General features: G+C 49.4%; 1 protein-coding gene across 1 annotated transcript in view; it reads right to left on the minus strand.

The window, feature by feature from the left end:
• Nucleotides 1-403: 403 nt before the first annotated feature.
• The window catches only part of ALDH1A3 (aldehyde dehydrogenase 1 family member A3), a 36,069-nt gene continuing 18,625 nt past the window's right edge, over nucleotides 404-17,847 (minus strand). Inside the window, exons 8-13 of the mRNA XM_057724665.1 lie at nucleotides 17,206-17,308; nucleotides 14,666-14,850; nucleotides 9,748-9,912; nucleotides 8,209-8,366; nucleotides 7,357-7,431; nucleotides 404-955 (exon numbers count right to left, since the gene is read on the minus strand). Of these exons, the coding sequence (XP_057580648.1) occupies nucleotides 883-955; nucleotides 7,357-7,431; nucleotides 8,209-8,366; nucleotides 9,748-9,912; nucleotides 14,666-14,850; nucleotides 17,206-17,308 (759 nt within the window). The 3' untranslated portion in view covers nucleotides 404-882. The remainder of the gene's footprint in view (nucleotides 956-7,356; nucleotides 7,432-8,208; nucleotides 8,367-9,747; nucleotides 9,913-14,665; nucleotides 14,851-17,205; nucleotides 17,309-17,847) is intronic.

The raw sequence follows: 17,847 nt of genomic DNA on the forward strand, positions 1-17,847 counted from the left end.
TCATAAACCATTAATGCAAGTGGTAGAAATGCACAGTTGGGAAAAGCAAATTATGGCTCTAATTTGTAAAATGTGGGACTTAATGATGCTAGGGTTTACTATGCTGCTGTAGTGTCAGAGTACTGGGTCTTTAGCAGCGATGGTGACACTAGCGACATTTCCTGCCCAAGAAAGTGCCTTGCTGAAGGTAGATCATAACATAATATTAGGTAAGCTGTTTGGGCTATTGATTTGGTCATATTCCAAAGGCAGTATTGGTTTTAAACTGAGTCCTATGGTCAATGTCAAGATGTAGTCCTTGAAGACCGTTCACACCCAAGGCCTTCAGGACCCTTCCATGGTACTTGCTTCCCCGAAGTTCCCCACATCGGATCCTCCCAACCCTGTTTTTTAATTTTTTTTAAAACTTAGTGCTGTTCCTTCCCACTGAGTGGTAGGAGGGGCTTGTTCTGTGGGCAGGTAACCCTGAGGAACCTGCAGGTACAGAGCCCTGTTAGCAGAACATACAGGGATTTTTTTTTTTTCCAAATTTTTACTGGAGTCAGAGTCAACGAAGCATTTTTAAGTGACTGCTCAATTACTTCAATCACCACTTCCTGTTGACTACGCCCTGAGCCTGCCCTCTCTTCCCGGGATCTGGTGGGAGGCGGGAAAACAGAAATGGCCACTAGTACCATCCCCAGGCAGGACTGCAATTTCACACACAATATTTTGGTCAGTAAAACAGGAGTGTGAGAGGAAAACAAAAATCATTCAAATCCAGTACATGTGAAGTCTCCAGAAGAAACTACTCCAGGAAGGTCAGAATGTAGGTTTTCCTTCGGCACGTTCGATCTGCCACATTCAGCTGTCAGCTGTTTGAGGAAGGAGGCTGCCTTTGCTTCAGGGGTCCTTGTCATCGAGTTTGATGGTGACAGTTTTCACCTCTGTGTATTCAGCCAGTGCATATTCACCTCTGTGGTCACAGAAAAGCGGGAGACATAAAACGGGCAAGCACTTAGCCATCCTGTGTGAACTGAATTCTAACGCTTCATAGGCTAGTGCTCTGTCGGGCAGTCTGGAGTCTGTGCAAAAGGCCAAAATGTGAGGACTTCATAGAGTCTGAGGACTGTAAGACCATTAGTAAGTTTAAGTACCTGGATATGTAACTGACCGTTAAATATCAATTTTTGTGTGTGTGATGCTTTTGAAATACTCAGAAGGACTAAGGGTTTGCCTTCAAAGGAGGAAGGGGATTTAAAGCAAAGTGGTGAATTTCCTGGGTGGGGGCGAGCAGAGAGGGTCTGTGTGGTGAAGGAGGGGCGAGCTGAGGAGCAGACAGAACACTGGATTTATAACTTCTGTGGGCAATTTGGAGCTGCTTGAAGAGACAGGAGAGGCAGAAGCCTCAAGCTAGTGACCAGGTACGTGGCCAGAGCATCCATGAGGGGCAGGGGCATGGTGGGCCTGGAGCTGGCCTTGAGGAGCACAGCTGGGGACCAGCTGTAAGAAGAGGGAGGTCAAAAAAAGACAAAAACAAAAACAAAACAAAAAAAGAGTGAGGCCAGTGTAGAGCAGCGAGGGGCACGGACGTTAGCACAGAGTGGACACGAGGAAGTCCACAGCCTTTGCGTCTGTGTTTCTGGTATGTGTCCTTTCCTTAAGTCTTGCAGAGCCCAGTGACCCGTCTCAGGCATCATGAGTCATTCTTAGGGCAGATCCCCTTCCCAGAACCAAGAGGTGACTTTGGATCAATTTAAAAGCCTTGAAAACACTTACTCTGCCATTATGTAAATAAGAATGTGTACATGTTTAGGAAAAGAGGTAGACGTAGAGGTGGCCATGGGGGCTCTGTAGCTAGAAACACTCAAGATCGATTCCCATTTCACTCCTTAGACCATGCTTCTCAAAGTGTGGCCCCCAGACAAGCAGCAGCAACATCACCTGAAAACTTACTCGAAATGCAAGAGACTCAGGCCCCCCAGACCCTCTGTGGTAGGCAGAATAATGCCCCCTTAAGGCATTCACATCCGAACCTTTGAAAATATTAGGTTATATGACAAAGGGGAATTAGGGGTGCAGATGGAATTAAAATTGCTAATTAGCTGACTTTAAAATAAGGAGATTATCCTGAATTACCTGGGTGGGCCCAGCATAATCACAAGGATCTTAAAGGTGGAAGAGGGAGGCAGAAGGAGAGAGTCAGAGGGAGATGAAACTGCAGAAGCAGGTTCAGAGAGATGCAACACCACTGGCTTTGAAGATGGAGGAAGGGGCCACCAGCCAAGGAATGTGGGAAGCTCTAGAAGCTGGAAAAGGCAAGGAAACAGATTCTTTCCCTAGAGTCTCCAGAAAGGAATGTAACCGGGCAGACACCTTGATTTTAGCTAAGTGACACCTTATCAGATTTGTATCCTGCAGAACTGTAAGATAATAATAACCACTAATTTTGTGGTTATTTATTGCAGTAGCAATAGAAAACTAATATGCCTACTGAACCTAGGGGTGGAGCCTAGAAATATATGTTTTAACAGCCAGGGATTAACTAACAGGCCATGGGATTCTGATGCAGCTCAAGTTGGATAACTACTGGCTTGGATCTATGCAATTTAGGCAAGTCTTTTGCCTTCCCTGAGCCTCAATATCATCATCTGTAAAATGGGAATACCATCACCTCCTCATAGTTATAATGATTAGAGTTGATTCAGCTACAGTAAATTTACCTACTATGTGCTAGGTAAAAAGTCAATGGTAGAAAGTAATATTATTATTTTGTGAATATGTCACTGAGATTCTTTGGTAGTGTCCTAAAATGAAGTTCAAGAACCCACAATAACGGGTGAATTATTTTGTCATTTTTTTCTAAATATAACAAAATATAAAAGCCATATACAGAATGCTAAATTCAACTTTTGCAGGGCAGAAAACTCCATTAAAAAACCCAAAGACAAACTATAAACTGGAAAAAAATTACATTTACAACACTGTGTGAGAAATAGAGTGCTGGTTTCCTTAATGCACAAAGAACTCTTACAAACGAATTTTTAAAAAAACCAAATGGAAAAATCAACAAAGGACATGAATAGTCAGTTTGCAGAGAAAAAAATAAAGATTACCAGTAAGTGCTAATAAGGTGCTCAACCCCTTACAATTAAAGAAATGCAAACCAAAAGAGAGGGGAGCCCAGTTTTCATGTGCTGGATTACACAGTTTGGGAACTTTATTCTGAAAGCAATTTCCCACAAGTGCATAAAGATTTTTGCACAAGGAAGAACATCAGCATGGTTTGTAGTAGCAAAACCCCTTGGAAATAACTCAAAAGTCTATCATAGGAGACCACCAATAAAAAGGATAGGAGGGCTTCCTAGGTGGCGCAGTGGTTGAGAATACACCTGCCAATGCAGGGGACACGGGTTAAATCCCTGCTCGCTTCAGAGCCCGTGAGCCACAACTATTGAGCCCATGTGCTGCAACTACTGAAGCCCACGTGCCTAGAGCCCATGCTCCGCAACAAGAGAAGCCATGGCAATGAGGAGCCCTCGCACCACAACGAAGACTAGCCTCCACCTACCGCAACTAAAAAAAAAAAAAGAAAGCCCTTGCACAGCTAAAACAAAAAAGACCCAACACAGCCAATAAAACAAATAAATAAAAACTAAAAAAAAAAAAAAAAAAAGGATAGGATATCCAAAGACCATTCTTAAGAGCAGAAACTATTTTCCTCCCAAGTCATCTGAAAACAGAAAAAAAAAAAAAAAATACATGTTTACATCCATTGTACGCATAGAAAACGTACAACAACCTTTAAAAATGAGCACAGGGACTTGCCTGGTGGTCCAGGGGTAAAGAATCCGCCTTTCAATGCAGAGGACGTGGGTTTGATTCCTGGCCAGGGAACTAAGATCCTACATGCTTAAGCCCGCACGCCACAATGACTGAGCCCTTGTGCCTCAACTAGAGAGTGTGCATGCTGCAAACTACAGAGCCCTTGTGCTCTGGAACCCGGGCACCACAACTACAGAGCCAACATGCCCTGGAGCCCACGGGCCACAACTAGAGAAGAGAAAACCCGCACTCCACAACTAGAGAGAAGCCGGCATGCCATAATGAAAGATCCCGCATGCCGCAACGAAGATCCTGGGTGCTGCAATGAAGACCCGACCCAGCCAAAAATAACGATAAATAAAAATGAGCACATAGTGTTGCACTGTAAAAATTCAAAGTCATGAATGATTTATCAACTGCATAAAGAAAAGAAAAGCAAACCAAATGATGAAATCATGTTGAATTAGCACATAACTAGTAAGTCCAATATGAAATCACTCCTGTAAGATTAAGTACATGAATCACCTCATTCTTTTTATTCCTGCAGTCCCTGCCCTAGTTCAAGTTCTTGTCACTCTTATCTGACCCAGTGTTGGCACTGCTGATTATGTGCTCACTGCCGTGTGCTCAGAGCCTAGCACGTGCCTGGGGCACCAAAGGTGCTCAGGAAATATATGTCAGTAAACAAATGAACAAGTGAACAACATGAACAACATGGATGAGGGAACAGTGGTTACCTCTAACAAATGGGATAGAGGGTCAGGGGAGGGAGAGCTTGACTTTCCACCTGTCTCTACAGTGTGGATTTTTGTTGCTGCTGTTGTGACTGTATTGCAAAGCAAAACAAAGAACTAACAAAAGCATTTAGGAGGAAGAGAAATTGCAGGCTTCATCCCAAGTCCTGCACAGGGAGAGATCCCAGAGGGGCCCGTGGGTGGGCGGCAGAGAGCCAGCCCAGCCCAGGCGGCCGGGGCTGGGGAAAACCATGGAATCCACCGCGTAGTGCTCCAGCATAAAAAAGGGGAACTTACTGCAAAATGAAGACATTATTAGAGACAACTGAAAACGGAAATTGCTTTTCAAGCCAGTTTCCAGGCTCCTTGTGAATTATGTTAAAGTACTTTATCAAAAGCTTTGGGAAAATATATGCTGAGGGTCAAAAAAGCAGACATCCACAAAAGTCCTGATTCTGGCTAACCAGCAGGATGACACCCAGGCTGAGTGCAGCTGACACTCCCCAGCCCTGTTCTCCAGTGGGCAGGTGGAGCCATGGGGGTGGGTAGGGAGACACAGGCGAGGAAAGCAGTGAGGGAGCAGTGGGTATAAGCCAGCTGCCTAGAAGTCAGGTGGGCCCCACACACCCTTCCTGCAGCTTTAACATCCAAGGACATCTACTTCAGGGACTGAAGTTCTTGCTGTGGGAGGAGACTGTGCCTGGCCTCTGGGAGGGGGACCGTGTGGAGTTCTGGGTCCCCCAGCTGTCACAACCTGACTGGCTGAAGCAGCACAGCAGAGGAGACAAAACACCATGCTTGCCCTGGCTGGCTGCATCTCAGGTGGCTCACAGAGGCGAGCCCTGCTGAGCAAGGCCCTATGGCGTGGTGGGCTTAAGAGTTCAATCCCAACTCCATCATTTACGGGCAGACCTGGGGAAGGCACAGAACCTTCCTGGGCATCCCTGAGTTTCCTCATCTGAAAACAGGGGTAGCAGTAGTACCTACCTGCAATGCACTGAATGTGTGTGTCCCCCTGAAATTCACATGTTGAAGCCCTAATCCTCAATGTGAAGAAATTAGGAGGTGGCGGCCTCTGGGAGGTGATTAGGTCAGGATGGTGGAGCCCTCATGAATGAGATTAGTGTCCTTATAAAGAAGACCCCAGAGAGCACCCTCCTCCCTTCCACTTCATGAGGACACGGAGAGAACATGGCTGCCGGGAACCAGGAGGAGGGTCCTCACCAGACCCCTGGAATTCGAACCTCCAGACTCCAGAAGTGGAGAAATAAATGTTTGTTGTTTAAGCCACCCAGTCTACTGTATTCTTTCCCAGCAGCCTGAGTGGACTCAGGGACTGTTGTAAGGACGGTCTGCCTTAACACAAGCAGAGCGCTCAGACAGAGGCTGGCAGGGCCCATGCTCAGCAAAGGCCAGTTGTGGCCAGTGTTGCTGGTGGGCCCTAGAGGCAACCCGGCTGACCCCAGCTCAGGTCTCATGTCCCTTGTGGGCAGGTGGGTGTAATGAACAGAGGCTCACAGAACACAGCACAAACAAGCCTCTCAGCAGAGGGAATGAGGTTTCTGTCAAGGGTCTTCATGGCCAAAAATTTACTGAGATTCCCTGGAGGGGAAACCAGTTTTAGGAACTGGGGGGACACCAATGGACACACTCTACTCAGACATTCGGCTGGCTCTGGTGTATTGCCACGAGTCAGGGATGAACTAGAAAGAAGGACCGAGATGGGGGAAGGGCCCCCAATTCCCTGGAGACTGGTCAAGAGCATTTGCTCAGGGAGGGAAGCCAGCCCTGTTTGTTCCTTCATAACATCTTTATTAAGAATCTGGAAGGGTAGCTGCCCAAAGGCCCCACGAAGGCCCAAGCCAAGAGGAAGCATTTGAGTGGTCCCACTGGAAGATGTACAAACAAGCACGAGGTGATACATTTGTATATAAATAATACAAACTGTTTAAATAAGAGGAAGAGCTCGGAGTCCTTTGAGATGTTCCAGGAGTGACCCTCTGTGTTGTCACAAATGGTGCCCCTGGGAAGACTGATCCTACAAGCTATTTGTCCACAAAGGCTAATAAAACCCCAACCACCAGCAAGAGAGACGTGGGAGACAAGGCAGCATCTGGCTGGAAAGCACAGCGTGCCCACCCCAGGAACGCTCCGTCCAGCTCTAGGCCTGGGCCTTTCATCTTGGGCCAGACGCAGGAGACCCATCCATTCATCTAGGCCTGTGGAACGCAGCCTCCCAAAGAGCAAGACAGAAGGGCACCGTGAAGGAGGGCGCCGCGGGTTTGACAGAGGCTCGGAGGCCCAGAATGTCACAGCAGCCCTCTGAAGAGGCCCCGAGGAGGAGCCAGAGTCACCCACGGTCTGTCCCCTGGGAACTCACTCATGGACAGAAGGGCCACAGCCTGACCTGGGAGAGAGCCCATCCTCCCCGTTGAGGGCCAGGATTTGAGTGAGCGGTTACATCCTGCATCTTGTGGAAAGTGGACTTCCCAGCTCTGCCCTGTTCTTCTTCAGTGAGCCTAGGTCAAGCACCTATTGAACATCTCCGCATGCGATGGGTGGAGGGCACACACACTGAGGCTGGGGGTCGGGTCTGGGGTGGCATGAGGATGAGGGCGGGGACGGGCAGGAGTGGGGAGAGGAAACGGGGGACCCAGACCAGTCCAGAAGGCAAGGACCGCTAGCCTCCCTGGCACGGCAGACCCACACGTGAGCACAGGGGAGGGCTCGGTGGTCTGCAGTGCAGGCCACCACCCTGAGGACCTGGTGTATCTTTTTTGGGCCTTGCTGGCAAGCATGGAGTGACAGAAACACTTACAGTTCTCTCCCATTCCCCGACATTTTAAAGCCACCAAACGGAGCCTGTGCGTAGATGGCATTGTAGCAGTTGATCCTGGAGAGAGAACGAAGAGAAGCTCAGGGTCACCAGGAGAGGACCTCACTGAACCTTGCGTGTCACAGCTACTGGGCGCTCGGTGCAGAGCGCCACCTAAAGGATGGCTTTCTGTCAAGGTTTTCATCATGAAAACAGTGTTTTCCATCTCTGCCTTCTGGCTCTTACCATCAGAAACTAAGATCTGAATATTCTGAAGTATAAAGCTTCTCCCTGGGGTAGGAAGGGAATGACAAGGGGAGAAAATGGGAGAGGAAAATTATGGTAAAGGGAAGAAGAATTAGCTCTGACATGAGACAGCCCTGACCTCAATGTTCTCCTACTTCTCGGCCTCCAGTTCCTAGTTAATCTTCTAATATTATCTTTAAAATGAGGATAGCGGAATCAGCAGAATTGTTGGTGAAACACGGACTTTCATCCATCCTTTGAAAAAGAGCATGTGCTGCTCTTAGAATCAGAATGAAAAATAAGGGGTGGCCCCACATGGTTGGCAGGCACACTAGCAGCAGAGCCGCACGGTTGGCTCTGAGCTCTGCTCCGCGATGTACCGGCTGTGTGACCTTGGCAGGTCAAGCAGCCTCTCTGTGTCTTGATGTCCTCATCTGTGAAACAGAGGCAATAACAGTACCCCTCTCAGAAGGTGGTCATGAAGATGGAGTGAAGGGCTTAGGCAGTGCTTGGCATACACTGTGTGACTAAAAGCTCTCTGTTAACAGAAGGGTAAGGAAGCCAGCTGGCCAGCGGCTCAGGGGAGCTGAGCTCTCACGCTCTACTCACCAGACCGTGCCAGACTCTAACGCCGAAGCCAGCTTCAGGGCTTTGTCGAGGTTTCTCGTGAACACAGCTGCCGTGAGTCCGTATTCGAGGCTATTTGCTCTTTTTATCACTTCTTCGATATTTCTGAACTTCAGTATTGGCTGCACCGGTCCGAAAATCTATGATTAATTGGAAGAATGGTGGTGAGAGGCTGTTGGAATGAAGCATGTATGCCCTGAGCAGACACTGCCTTCGTTTATGCTTTTTTCACCCACCCAAAGTGCTCACACGCATGGAAAAGGATGACTGAAGGAGACCAAACATCCTTTTAGCTGTGTGATGGCTGAAATCTGAAGAGAGAGACTGAATTAAACAAAAATAAAAAATGACAACCAAAATAATATACTGGCTCTCTCACTGTGGTCAGGGCTTCCAGAAGCCCCAGCCTCGAGCTTTGGAAGAGCCCCTGTGTGCTGGGACGCACAGAAGATGAAACCTTGGAAGTCATTCTTGCAAAGTTACTGTGAAGGGTGTCTGCAGGCACAGACTGCGGGCCCTGGCCTCTTGGTGCTGCGTTTTCTATCCATGAAGATGCCCTAACATGTTTCCCTAGTAACTCCCAGAGGAGGGAATGAGGCAGTGTTCCTCGCCATCTACAACACAGCAAAAAACAGAAAGAGCTACAGGCTGAACATTTAAAGGTAACTTTGAAAGGAGCTTGTAACTGATTCAGTGTTTGGCACCACAGCCCAGCAAGACAGGGTCAGCCTGCCGAAACACCTGCCCTGGTTCCCAAGAGCTTGTCGCAGGGAGATTTAAAGAGCTGAGTCTCATGCCATCAGAGTATAGTTAGTAACCCCTAAACATCTCAAGGAGAAAGTGTATAAAAGGCCCTGAACCAGGAAGACTTTGGCAGTGATTCACTCTTTCATGTGCCCCAAAAGGCCACATCCTGGGGTCCAAGGACCTGGGATCCAGGTGGGAACCAGTTCCATCTAGCTTAAAGTGGCACAGAAAGACTCAGTTAGGATTACACTCTTATGGCGATCACCTTAATTTCCACCATTTCCAAGGATGCCCATTCATGATGGAAAACTTCAAAGAAACTTCTAGCCAGGACATATTTTTGGAATGAATGCTTGTCACTTAAGTTCGCTCTGGGGGAGCTGAAGGCAGCTTTAGGCCCTGAATCCATGGCTCGATTCCTGGCAAAACGCACAGGTTGCAATGGCCCTCCACCCTTGGCTAACCTGAAGACATGTTAGAAGACAGAAGAGAGACTGTTGTTCCCCAGAGACAACAAGCAATGCATGGAAATGGGGGTTAGAACAAACTCTGCCCAGGGCTCTGGGGTCCCAGGGGCAGGATGGCTTCCTGAAGGACCTCTAAGGAGAGGGAAAAGGCCACAGGAAAAAGGAAAACACTCCCTTCACAAAGACTTCTGGGATCCCTGGGCCCTGGAGGACTCCTGTTTGAAAGGCCCAGCCCCCTGCACCACTCCCAGGGCCCCAGCTTGGCACGGGGCCCCATGGGACATGGTGTTTCCTGTAGCCCCAGTACCTCCTCTTTGGCAATCCGCATGGTGTCAGTAACTTCTGAGAAGACAGTGGGTTTGATGAAGAGCCCCCTGTCTTCCATGGCTGAGCCCCCACATTCCAGCTTGGCTCCCTCCTTCTTTCCACTCTCAATCAAATCGAGGATTTTGTTAAACTGCTTCTGGTCAATCTGCAAAACAGCGAGAGGTAAGCCCGGCTTCCTTCCAGGCTGTGGCTACGAGCTTATGTGTCCAGTGACCTCCTATGTGATCACTGTCCCACCCATCACGTTATGTCTGCCAAGACATAATTCATGGACCAGAGGTGCCTTGTATGCAAATATTCCTCTGATGCACAAATCTGGGCTCTTTGGAGCAGGGAGAGATGGGCTTTTCTCATCCTCTCCAGGTGTGGGTTTACTTATATGTCTGACCTGCCCCCCGTCCCCCCCCCCCGCCCCCATGCTGTTAAGCAAATCTGTGGGTGAAACAAGATCTGAAGTGGTCATATTTTTTGTTTTAACTCTTGCATCCTTCTAAGGTTGCCAGATTTAGCAAACAAAACCGCAGGATGCCCAATTAAATCTGACTTCCTAAAAAACAATGCTGTTTAACATATAAGCATATCCCAAACAACATTTAGGAGATACTTGTGCTAAAAATGTATTCAGTGTTTATTTGAACTGGGTGCCATGTGTTTTATCTGGCAACCCTGCCACCCTGCTCCTAGGGCACCACAGATCGGGATAACAATTACTGGAAATGTCCATCCACAGTGCAGAGAGGTGAGAAGCAAAGCTGACCCCTTTACTCACCACCCCTGGACACAGAGTAGAGGCTGAAGGCGGGGTGGAGGGGCTGCACCTGGCTGGTGGGGAGGCAGCTCATCAGAAAGGCTCCACCTTCTGCCACCTTGTTTAGGGGTCTCCTAGACTGGAGGGTACCCGGAACCACCGGCCTAACACCCAGCTTGCAGATGCTGTATTCAACCAGCTGGCAAAGGGCACCTCTTTGGGAGACTCAAGACAGGGGAGTGCTCTCCCCACCCTACATGGTCCTTCTTCCCGAACCCGTGGCAACCCTGTTCTTGACCATAAATTCCCTCTTCTCTGGCTGGGAGAGACAGAGCTTTGTTAGATAGGTTTGCTGTAGCTGTGACTTTCAGATAAAAGGTGGTTTAATTTAAGCAAATTCAAATAAACAAAATTAAGCAAACCCAATGGTGCATTTGGATTAGTATCTGACCCTGAGGAACAGGCTGGCTTTCTTAGAAGGGGTGGGCACAAACCACACAAGCCCCTGGACCAGTCATCTCATGAAATGTGGATCCAGGGTTAAAATACTACGTTGGATCCATACCTTGCACTCTGTACCAGGATACATTCCAAATAGATCAAAGACTTAATCATGAGAGATGAAGTCATAAAAAGTTTTCAAATTCTCGCGTGTGGAAGAATGTCTCCGTAAACTTGGAGTGCTGATGGCCTTTCTATGGCTTGAAATCCAGAAGCCAAAAGAAAAAATTAAGAAATTTGAGTACATTAAAAAAAAAAAAGGCAGAAACACCACAAGCAACAAACTGGAGAAAATTGACAAGTCATATCACAGAAATAGAGCTAATCTATCTAATACATAAAGAGTCCTTAGAAGTGACAAGAAATGATCAGCAGTACAAGAGAAAAATATGCAAAGCACATGCACAGTTGATAGAAAAGGAAATATAAACAGCCTTTAAACATAAGATGTTCCACCTTGCAAAGGGCAGAGGTGCCCTTTGCCAGCTGGTTGAATACAGCATCCGCAAGCTGGGCATTAGGCTGGTGGTTCCGGGTACCCTCCAATCCAGGAGACCCCTAAACAATGTGGCAGAAGGTGGAGCCCTTCTGATGAGCTACCTCCCCAGCTCATCAGAGATATATGCAGATTAAAAACAAATGAGATATCATTTTTAACTATCACATGGGCAAAACTCCATACATATTCTGTCAGTAAGGCTGGTAGGAATGTAAGTTGGTTCATTCTTTTGGAAGGTAATTTGACAATGCTTGTAGAATTACAAATGCACTCTCACTCAGCAATCCCACTTGGCCAAACGGTCCTGTGGATTTCCTTGCACATGTGTGGAAAGATATACTCTGCGGCACTGTCCATGACCGCACACACCCACACACTCATCACAGTATGTGTTACTTGAATTCTGTGGGATTCATACAGTGGAATTCTATGCACATAGAACAAAGAACAAGGCAGGTTCCCATGGCGTGGTGTGGTATAGAAAGCTCTTCATGTTTCTTCCTAGAGTACAAAAATCAAGCTGCAAAACAGTACTGTGCATAGATATTTGGGGTAAAAACAGGGGAAACCAGAATTCATATGACAACCTTGTATATGTACTCAATTTTGCTTGTATATACAGAAATTCTAGAGAATTTTCTTCTAAGAACTAAGAGCACAGGACACCCACAGAGGGAAGGGTAAGAACCATGCTTATGCATGAATGGAAGGGAGCTTTCTCACTATTGACCTTTGCATGTATTTTGGGTTTTGATCATGTGTATGTACTGCTACCCAAAAAAGTAACTCCAGCCACCAAGGACCTGCTAATAGCTCAACGTCCCCTCCATTTCTCTCTGGGTGAACCAAGTCTTGGGTTAAAAGGGCCAGGATTGCTCTCTCCTCCTCCTTGGAGACCAAAAGGCTTGAGGGGCTTTATCAAACTACAGACCCTCAGTGGCCACTGCCCATGGGCTGCCTCCGAGACCTTCTGTCCTGCAGTCAGCCGTGGGTCCCCATGGAAACCATACCCGTCCAGACTCAACTGTCCCTGGCAAGTCTGCGTGAACATGTTGTTTAGCTCTAATAATCCTCCACGAATGTCAGCTGGAGCCTCACAGTGCGGGAGGAGACCCTGCTGCGAAATGAAGGCTGCGCCAGGGCACGGCACCAGAGACAGAGACACAGGGCCCTGAGGACAGCCCAGGCCACGAGCGGCTCTGCTGGAGAGGAGAGGACGGAGAGGACGTGGGACCCCGCCCCCCCACCAGGTGGTCTGCATGAGTCTCTGCATCCCTTTGCTCCGTTGCCAAATCAACCTGAGTGATTTTGGAGTGCTCTGGCTGCCTGCAGTGGACACCGATCTGGTCAGCTAGCTGTTTTACAGGCATGAGACAGACAGAACTATTTAGACAGCTGTATATCCTCTCGGAGTAAAGTCTTACTAACGTAGATGAAAAAGCACTTCGGGAGAAAAAAAAAAACCCAACAACATCCTAAAATAATATGCTGAGGTTAGATGGCTTAAGTGAGTTTTCGAAAGGACTTTCAGCAGCAGCATCAAAAGCACTGACGACATCAACACCACCCTGCAATCTTGGAAGAGATTTCTTTATCTGGCTTCAAAAGTCAAGCCTGAAGCCCTGGAAAGAGACTTATGAATAATGATGGGGTAAAAGGCATTCCTCAGGACGGGATCAACTCACATATTTCCCACGGATTCTGGGTTAGCTTTACCATCACAGCACATTCAATAATAACTTGTGGCCGTGTTTGTACTCATACCCGCAGTCCGCCCAAGGCCGCTGGACAACTTTGTGTCACTGGCTGCTGGGTCTGGGGTTGAGCCTGACAGGATGTGGAGGGTTGCCCACAAGTGGAGATGATTCTCTCCACCAGGGTCACGTGGCACCAGAGCCACAGAGCCTGTGGGCTGCGGCAAGGCCAGGGTGGGCGCTGTGGCCAGAAACACACCTTTTCCACGAGGTCCCCCCGCATTCCCAGCCAAGGCATCCCCCGAGGACGGTCGAGCAAGACCTAATCCATGTGGCCTGAAGTCGTGCACTGACATTCACTGCCACCTAGACCACAGAGCCTGCCCTTTAATGCCCCCTCCCCCTCCTTAAAAAATTAAAACATTAGGTGCGTTGAAATTTTCACAACATTCATCAATTCCTCTATTTTCTAGATGAGGAAACTGAGGTTTGCAAGGAGCTTGTTGCTTTCACAAAATCACAGAGCCAAACTTGCCCTCAGATCCACGGCTTCCTGTGGAAACACGTGGGGCCAATGCAGCGGGTGAGCAGCCAGCTCCCGGGGCCGACACAAATGGGTGAGTCCTGACGTGTGATTTGAAACGTCCTGGCTGGAGCAGGACTCTGGCTACAGGCAAAGTGGGTTGCTGTTGAACTCCATTTCAATAATGCATGGGATGGTCAGGCTGCCCTCTTTTAAATATTTATCCATCGGGCGTACTGCATAATTAGTAAGAAAGTGATACAGGATGTGCCCTCTTAAAGAGGTTATTAAACCTCGTGGCCGTGCTCATTTTCATCCTGTCATTACCTTCCAAAACCAGGCCTCCAGGGACGTGTTCCTACTGCCTGGAGATGTATCCCCATCCTCCGAGCCCTTTCCACTGGGGTTCTTTGGTTTCTGACGGTCGCCTTGTCCTATAACGCACATGGGCTGAGGGCCTCCAGGCTGAGCCCTCTGGCTCCAGGTACTGCCTCCACCTGCCCTCTGCTGCCTTTCAGCCAGGGTTACAACCCGCTTGTGCAGAGAGGCAGCCAGGCAGCCCAGTCTCTGCCTGAGGCTCTCTCCTGGGGACCCTGGTGGCACAGAGAAGGGATGGTCCTCTGGCTGGAGGGTGCAGGCCTGTGGACTTACGACCCAGGAGTGCCTCCCCTCTGCCAAGGCCTGGAGCTTGGCATTATCTGCTACAAAGAGCAGACCCTCTGCGTGTCCACCCCCATTTCACAACTGTAAACAAGACCTGATGGGATCGAACTGTTAATCAGCGTCCGGACGAAAGCCTCACGTGGCTAGGTCCTTGCTTCGAGAGGGACCCTGGAGTCACAGAGCACCACAGCTGTACAGGGCCACGGTCAGAGACCTGCCTGGTTCAGCCCCCAGACGTGCACCTCGAGATCTGACACCTCCGTAGGTTACCTGCGGCCCCTGTTCAGTCCTGACGTCGAAGGGGTCTCCCACAGGCCGTTTCTTAGCATACTCCACGCTCCGCCGGACAAACTCGTCATAGACCTGTTCCTCCACGAACACCCTGGAGGCGGCCGTGCAGCACTGGCCTTGGTTGAAGAACACTCCCTGATGGGCGCACTCCACTGCCAAGTCCACTGGAGGGAGGGGTGGCGAGGGCAGAGGAAGCGATTAAGTCATTAGGGCCGGACTGGCGACAGCTGTAACTCTAATTGCCCACATGAGAAAACAAGCCCCGGGATGGCTGCGTTTCAGAAATTAATTTTGCTCAGCATTTCCCAAATGGAGAGGATGGGAAAGGGGATTTTCAGGTCCAAGGAGTCTGGGGTCACATAGGTCCCCTGACTACAGGACTTCTCAGTGTCTTTACTGCGCTAACGAGCACAGAGACTTGTCACATCCCCTCACTTGCCCACGGATCCCTCCCCTTCCTTTCCTGGAGACTAATGTTCTATAGAATCACCTTTGGTAGGTATTGATGTCAGCCAGTTGGTGAGAGCTTTTAAAAGGGCCAAAATTTTCCAGCTTGAGTGAAAAGAAGGATCTTATTAAGTAACGTAACACCAAGTATGACTTTTAAGGGTTAAAAAAAATGCACTCATTCTGCCTGATCAAGGCTGAATCTGCATTGTAGTGCTGATACTGGATTAGAACTACTTACTAAAACTGAATGAGAAGGGTGCTTAGGAAGTGAGATCTTTGGGGACATGCTTAATGAATGTCATTGACATTCACTGAGGGGTTTCTAAGCCCCACCTGCCCAGCCCCAACACCACTGCAGCTTTGCTTTGCGTAGAGCAAGAGTCAGTCCCCTCTGTTGGTGGGCGTCCACCAACAGTCAGCATTGCTCTGCGGGCAGCTCTGAGGAATGCCGCCCTTGACTTTGAGAACCAGGCTGTTGTTATACGGCAAGGTCTTCTGCTTAAGTTGCTGTGACAGCAGGACAGCATCATAAAGTTCTTGCGTCTCCCTGCACCCTCACTCTCTCTGTGCCAACTTCAAACTGCCCCTCCTCCAGAATAACTCATTTATTTCCTGCACACTGATGGGAGCCAGGGTGGCAGCTGCAGTGTCGGGGGACGGTGGCCTGTTACTGTTGATATCATGCCTGGGATGCTGGTTATGTCAGGATTTAATTTTATGGACTGGCACTGCCCAGCTGAGGCATAGGAGAGAGCCACATAGGGTGTTTATGACCCTTGTCAAACCAACCCTCAGAAAGGAGTCCTAGGTTTTAGCTGCAGTTGGGAGGGAAAAAGGGTGAGCTGAGGCGCAGAAGGGGCACCCAGATGTGGAAGCACAAGAATGCAAAACAGGAGTCCTGGCTCCTTGGGACTGGCGTTTGGAACTCCAAATGTGGGTGACAGTGGGGCAACACCCAGAACGGCTCCATGTGGCTCCGGAGACCATGAGCAACACGACTGATGCTTCCCCTGGGGAGCACGAAACCATGGGAAAAACTGAGCAGCCCCTCTGAGCACACAGTCCGCCTGTCCTTCCTTGGTGCGCGTGTCCTCACCTAGTCCTCTCTCCCATTGGAAGCCAGCTTCGGGCAGAAGAACTGATACCAGTTATTCACACCTTGGTGGGAAATTGTGCTAGGGTCATTTTTCTCAGGGATATTTGCAGCTGCAACCTTATCTGAGTGTGGAATGGAAGGTTTAATACTCCATGAAAGGAATTTCTGGCCCCATGGGCAGGCAGGTGTGCGAGGCTGTTCTTTAAGGCAAAGGTGCTTTAGTGTACTTCAGAAGTCACAACTTCTGGCAGCTGACTCCCACTGACCCACTCAGCAGGCCGATGAGTGGCTGATGTGGCCCTTTCATCCCTCTTCTGGACACGGCAACCAAGAGTAGTGTCTATTTTCATATTATGTCATGAGACACAAACTGCCCCCAAGCTACCGGGCAGGGTGGCTTTCCCAGGGAAGAGGTTGTGAAGGGAGAGAAAGTCCCCGGATCAGCAGGATATTTTTAAGGGTCGGCTGCCGCTGGCCTCTGACTTGTCAGGTCTGAGACAAAGAAGGAAGAAACATCTCGAGTCTTCAAGCGCCTGAGAGCACCATAGGAAGTACTGACTCGGAGGGTAGAGTGTTGAATGCTTATGGGGGGAGCACCTGGCCTGTTCCTCCTCCTCTTGGCCTTCCCTCCTCCCCCCCACGCAGGGGGCTCTGGAGAAGAACCCTGACCTGCTTGTCATGGCCCCAGCTCTGCAAGGACGGGCAAGGCAAACTCATGCAGGGCAGAAACAGGCCACCTCTCTGGCTGCCACATAAAACACATCCTCCTCTAACGCAGCCTTCTACCCGCAGTAAAGCTGGCGTTTGGATCTCCATCTGCCTGTTATTTATAGAGGGATGACCCAAGGTGGAGAAACATCCCCACCGTGTGTGTGCCTGCGTTTCTCAATTGGTTCTGATTCGGGCAAGGAAGTGGGGAGAGACTTACGAATCCCATAAAGCCCCAGGGACGCCCAGAAGGGGAGAGACTCACGGTTGGCATCAGCACACACGATACAGGGGTTTTTCCCACCAAGCTCCAGCGTCACCCTCTTCAGGTTGCTGTGGGAGGCGGCTTCTTTCACCAGCTTTCCAACCTTAGGGATAACAACCAGACCAGATTAAGCCTTGGACACAGCTGCATGTGGCTCACATGTTCTGGACAAGCCTGGAGGCGTGAGTGTTGCATGGCCTGGGCCACGGCCTCCCTGTCCAGGCACCCTGGGTCCTGATGCTGTCCCCTCACTCCCCTGGCCTCTCCCAGCATCGCCTCTAGGATCGGACCTTGACATGGCTGGAATCCCGGATCTGAGATGCTCCAAGTATAGGGGTGGACTGGGAGCCTTCGAAGGCCCAGTGACTCGCCCATTGCCACACAGCTGGCTAGTGGTGCAGCTGGCTGTCACCTGTGCTGGTGCCTGTCCCTCCTGGCGGCAGGCTGGTCCAGCTTGAGGCACCAAGGGGCAATGGTTCTGTGTGGTCCTTTGGTATAATCTGAGGGGATCTCTGAGAGTTAGGGAAATAGGGGAGCTAACCTCCAGGATGGGAAACAGCACCCTAAGACGGAGAATTGCTTTGCTATGAAGTAACTGAAGGACCAGCCACCAAACTGCGATGTCCAGCCTCTCCTGTGTGT

The sequence above is a fragment of the Hippopotamus amphibius genome, chromosome 2 (assembly GCF_030028045.1).
Source record: "Hippopotamus amphibius kiboko isolate mHipAmp2 chromosome 2, mHipAmp2.hap2, whole genome shotgun sequence".
Lineage (NCBI taxonomy): Eukaryota > Metazoa > Chordata > Mammalia > Artiodactyla > Hippopotamidae > Hippopotamus > Hippopotamus amphibius.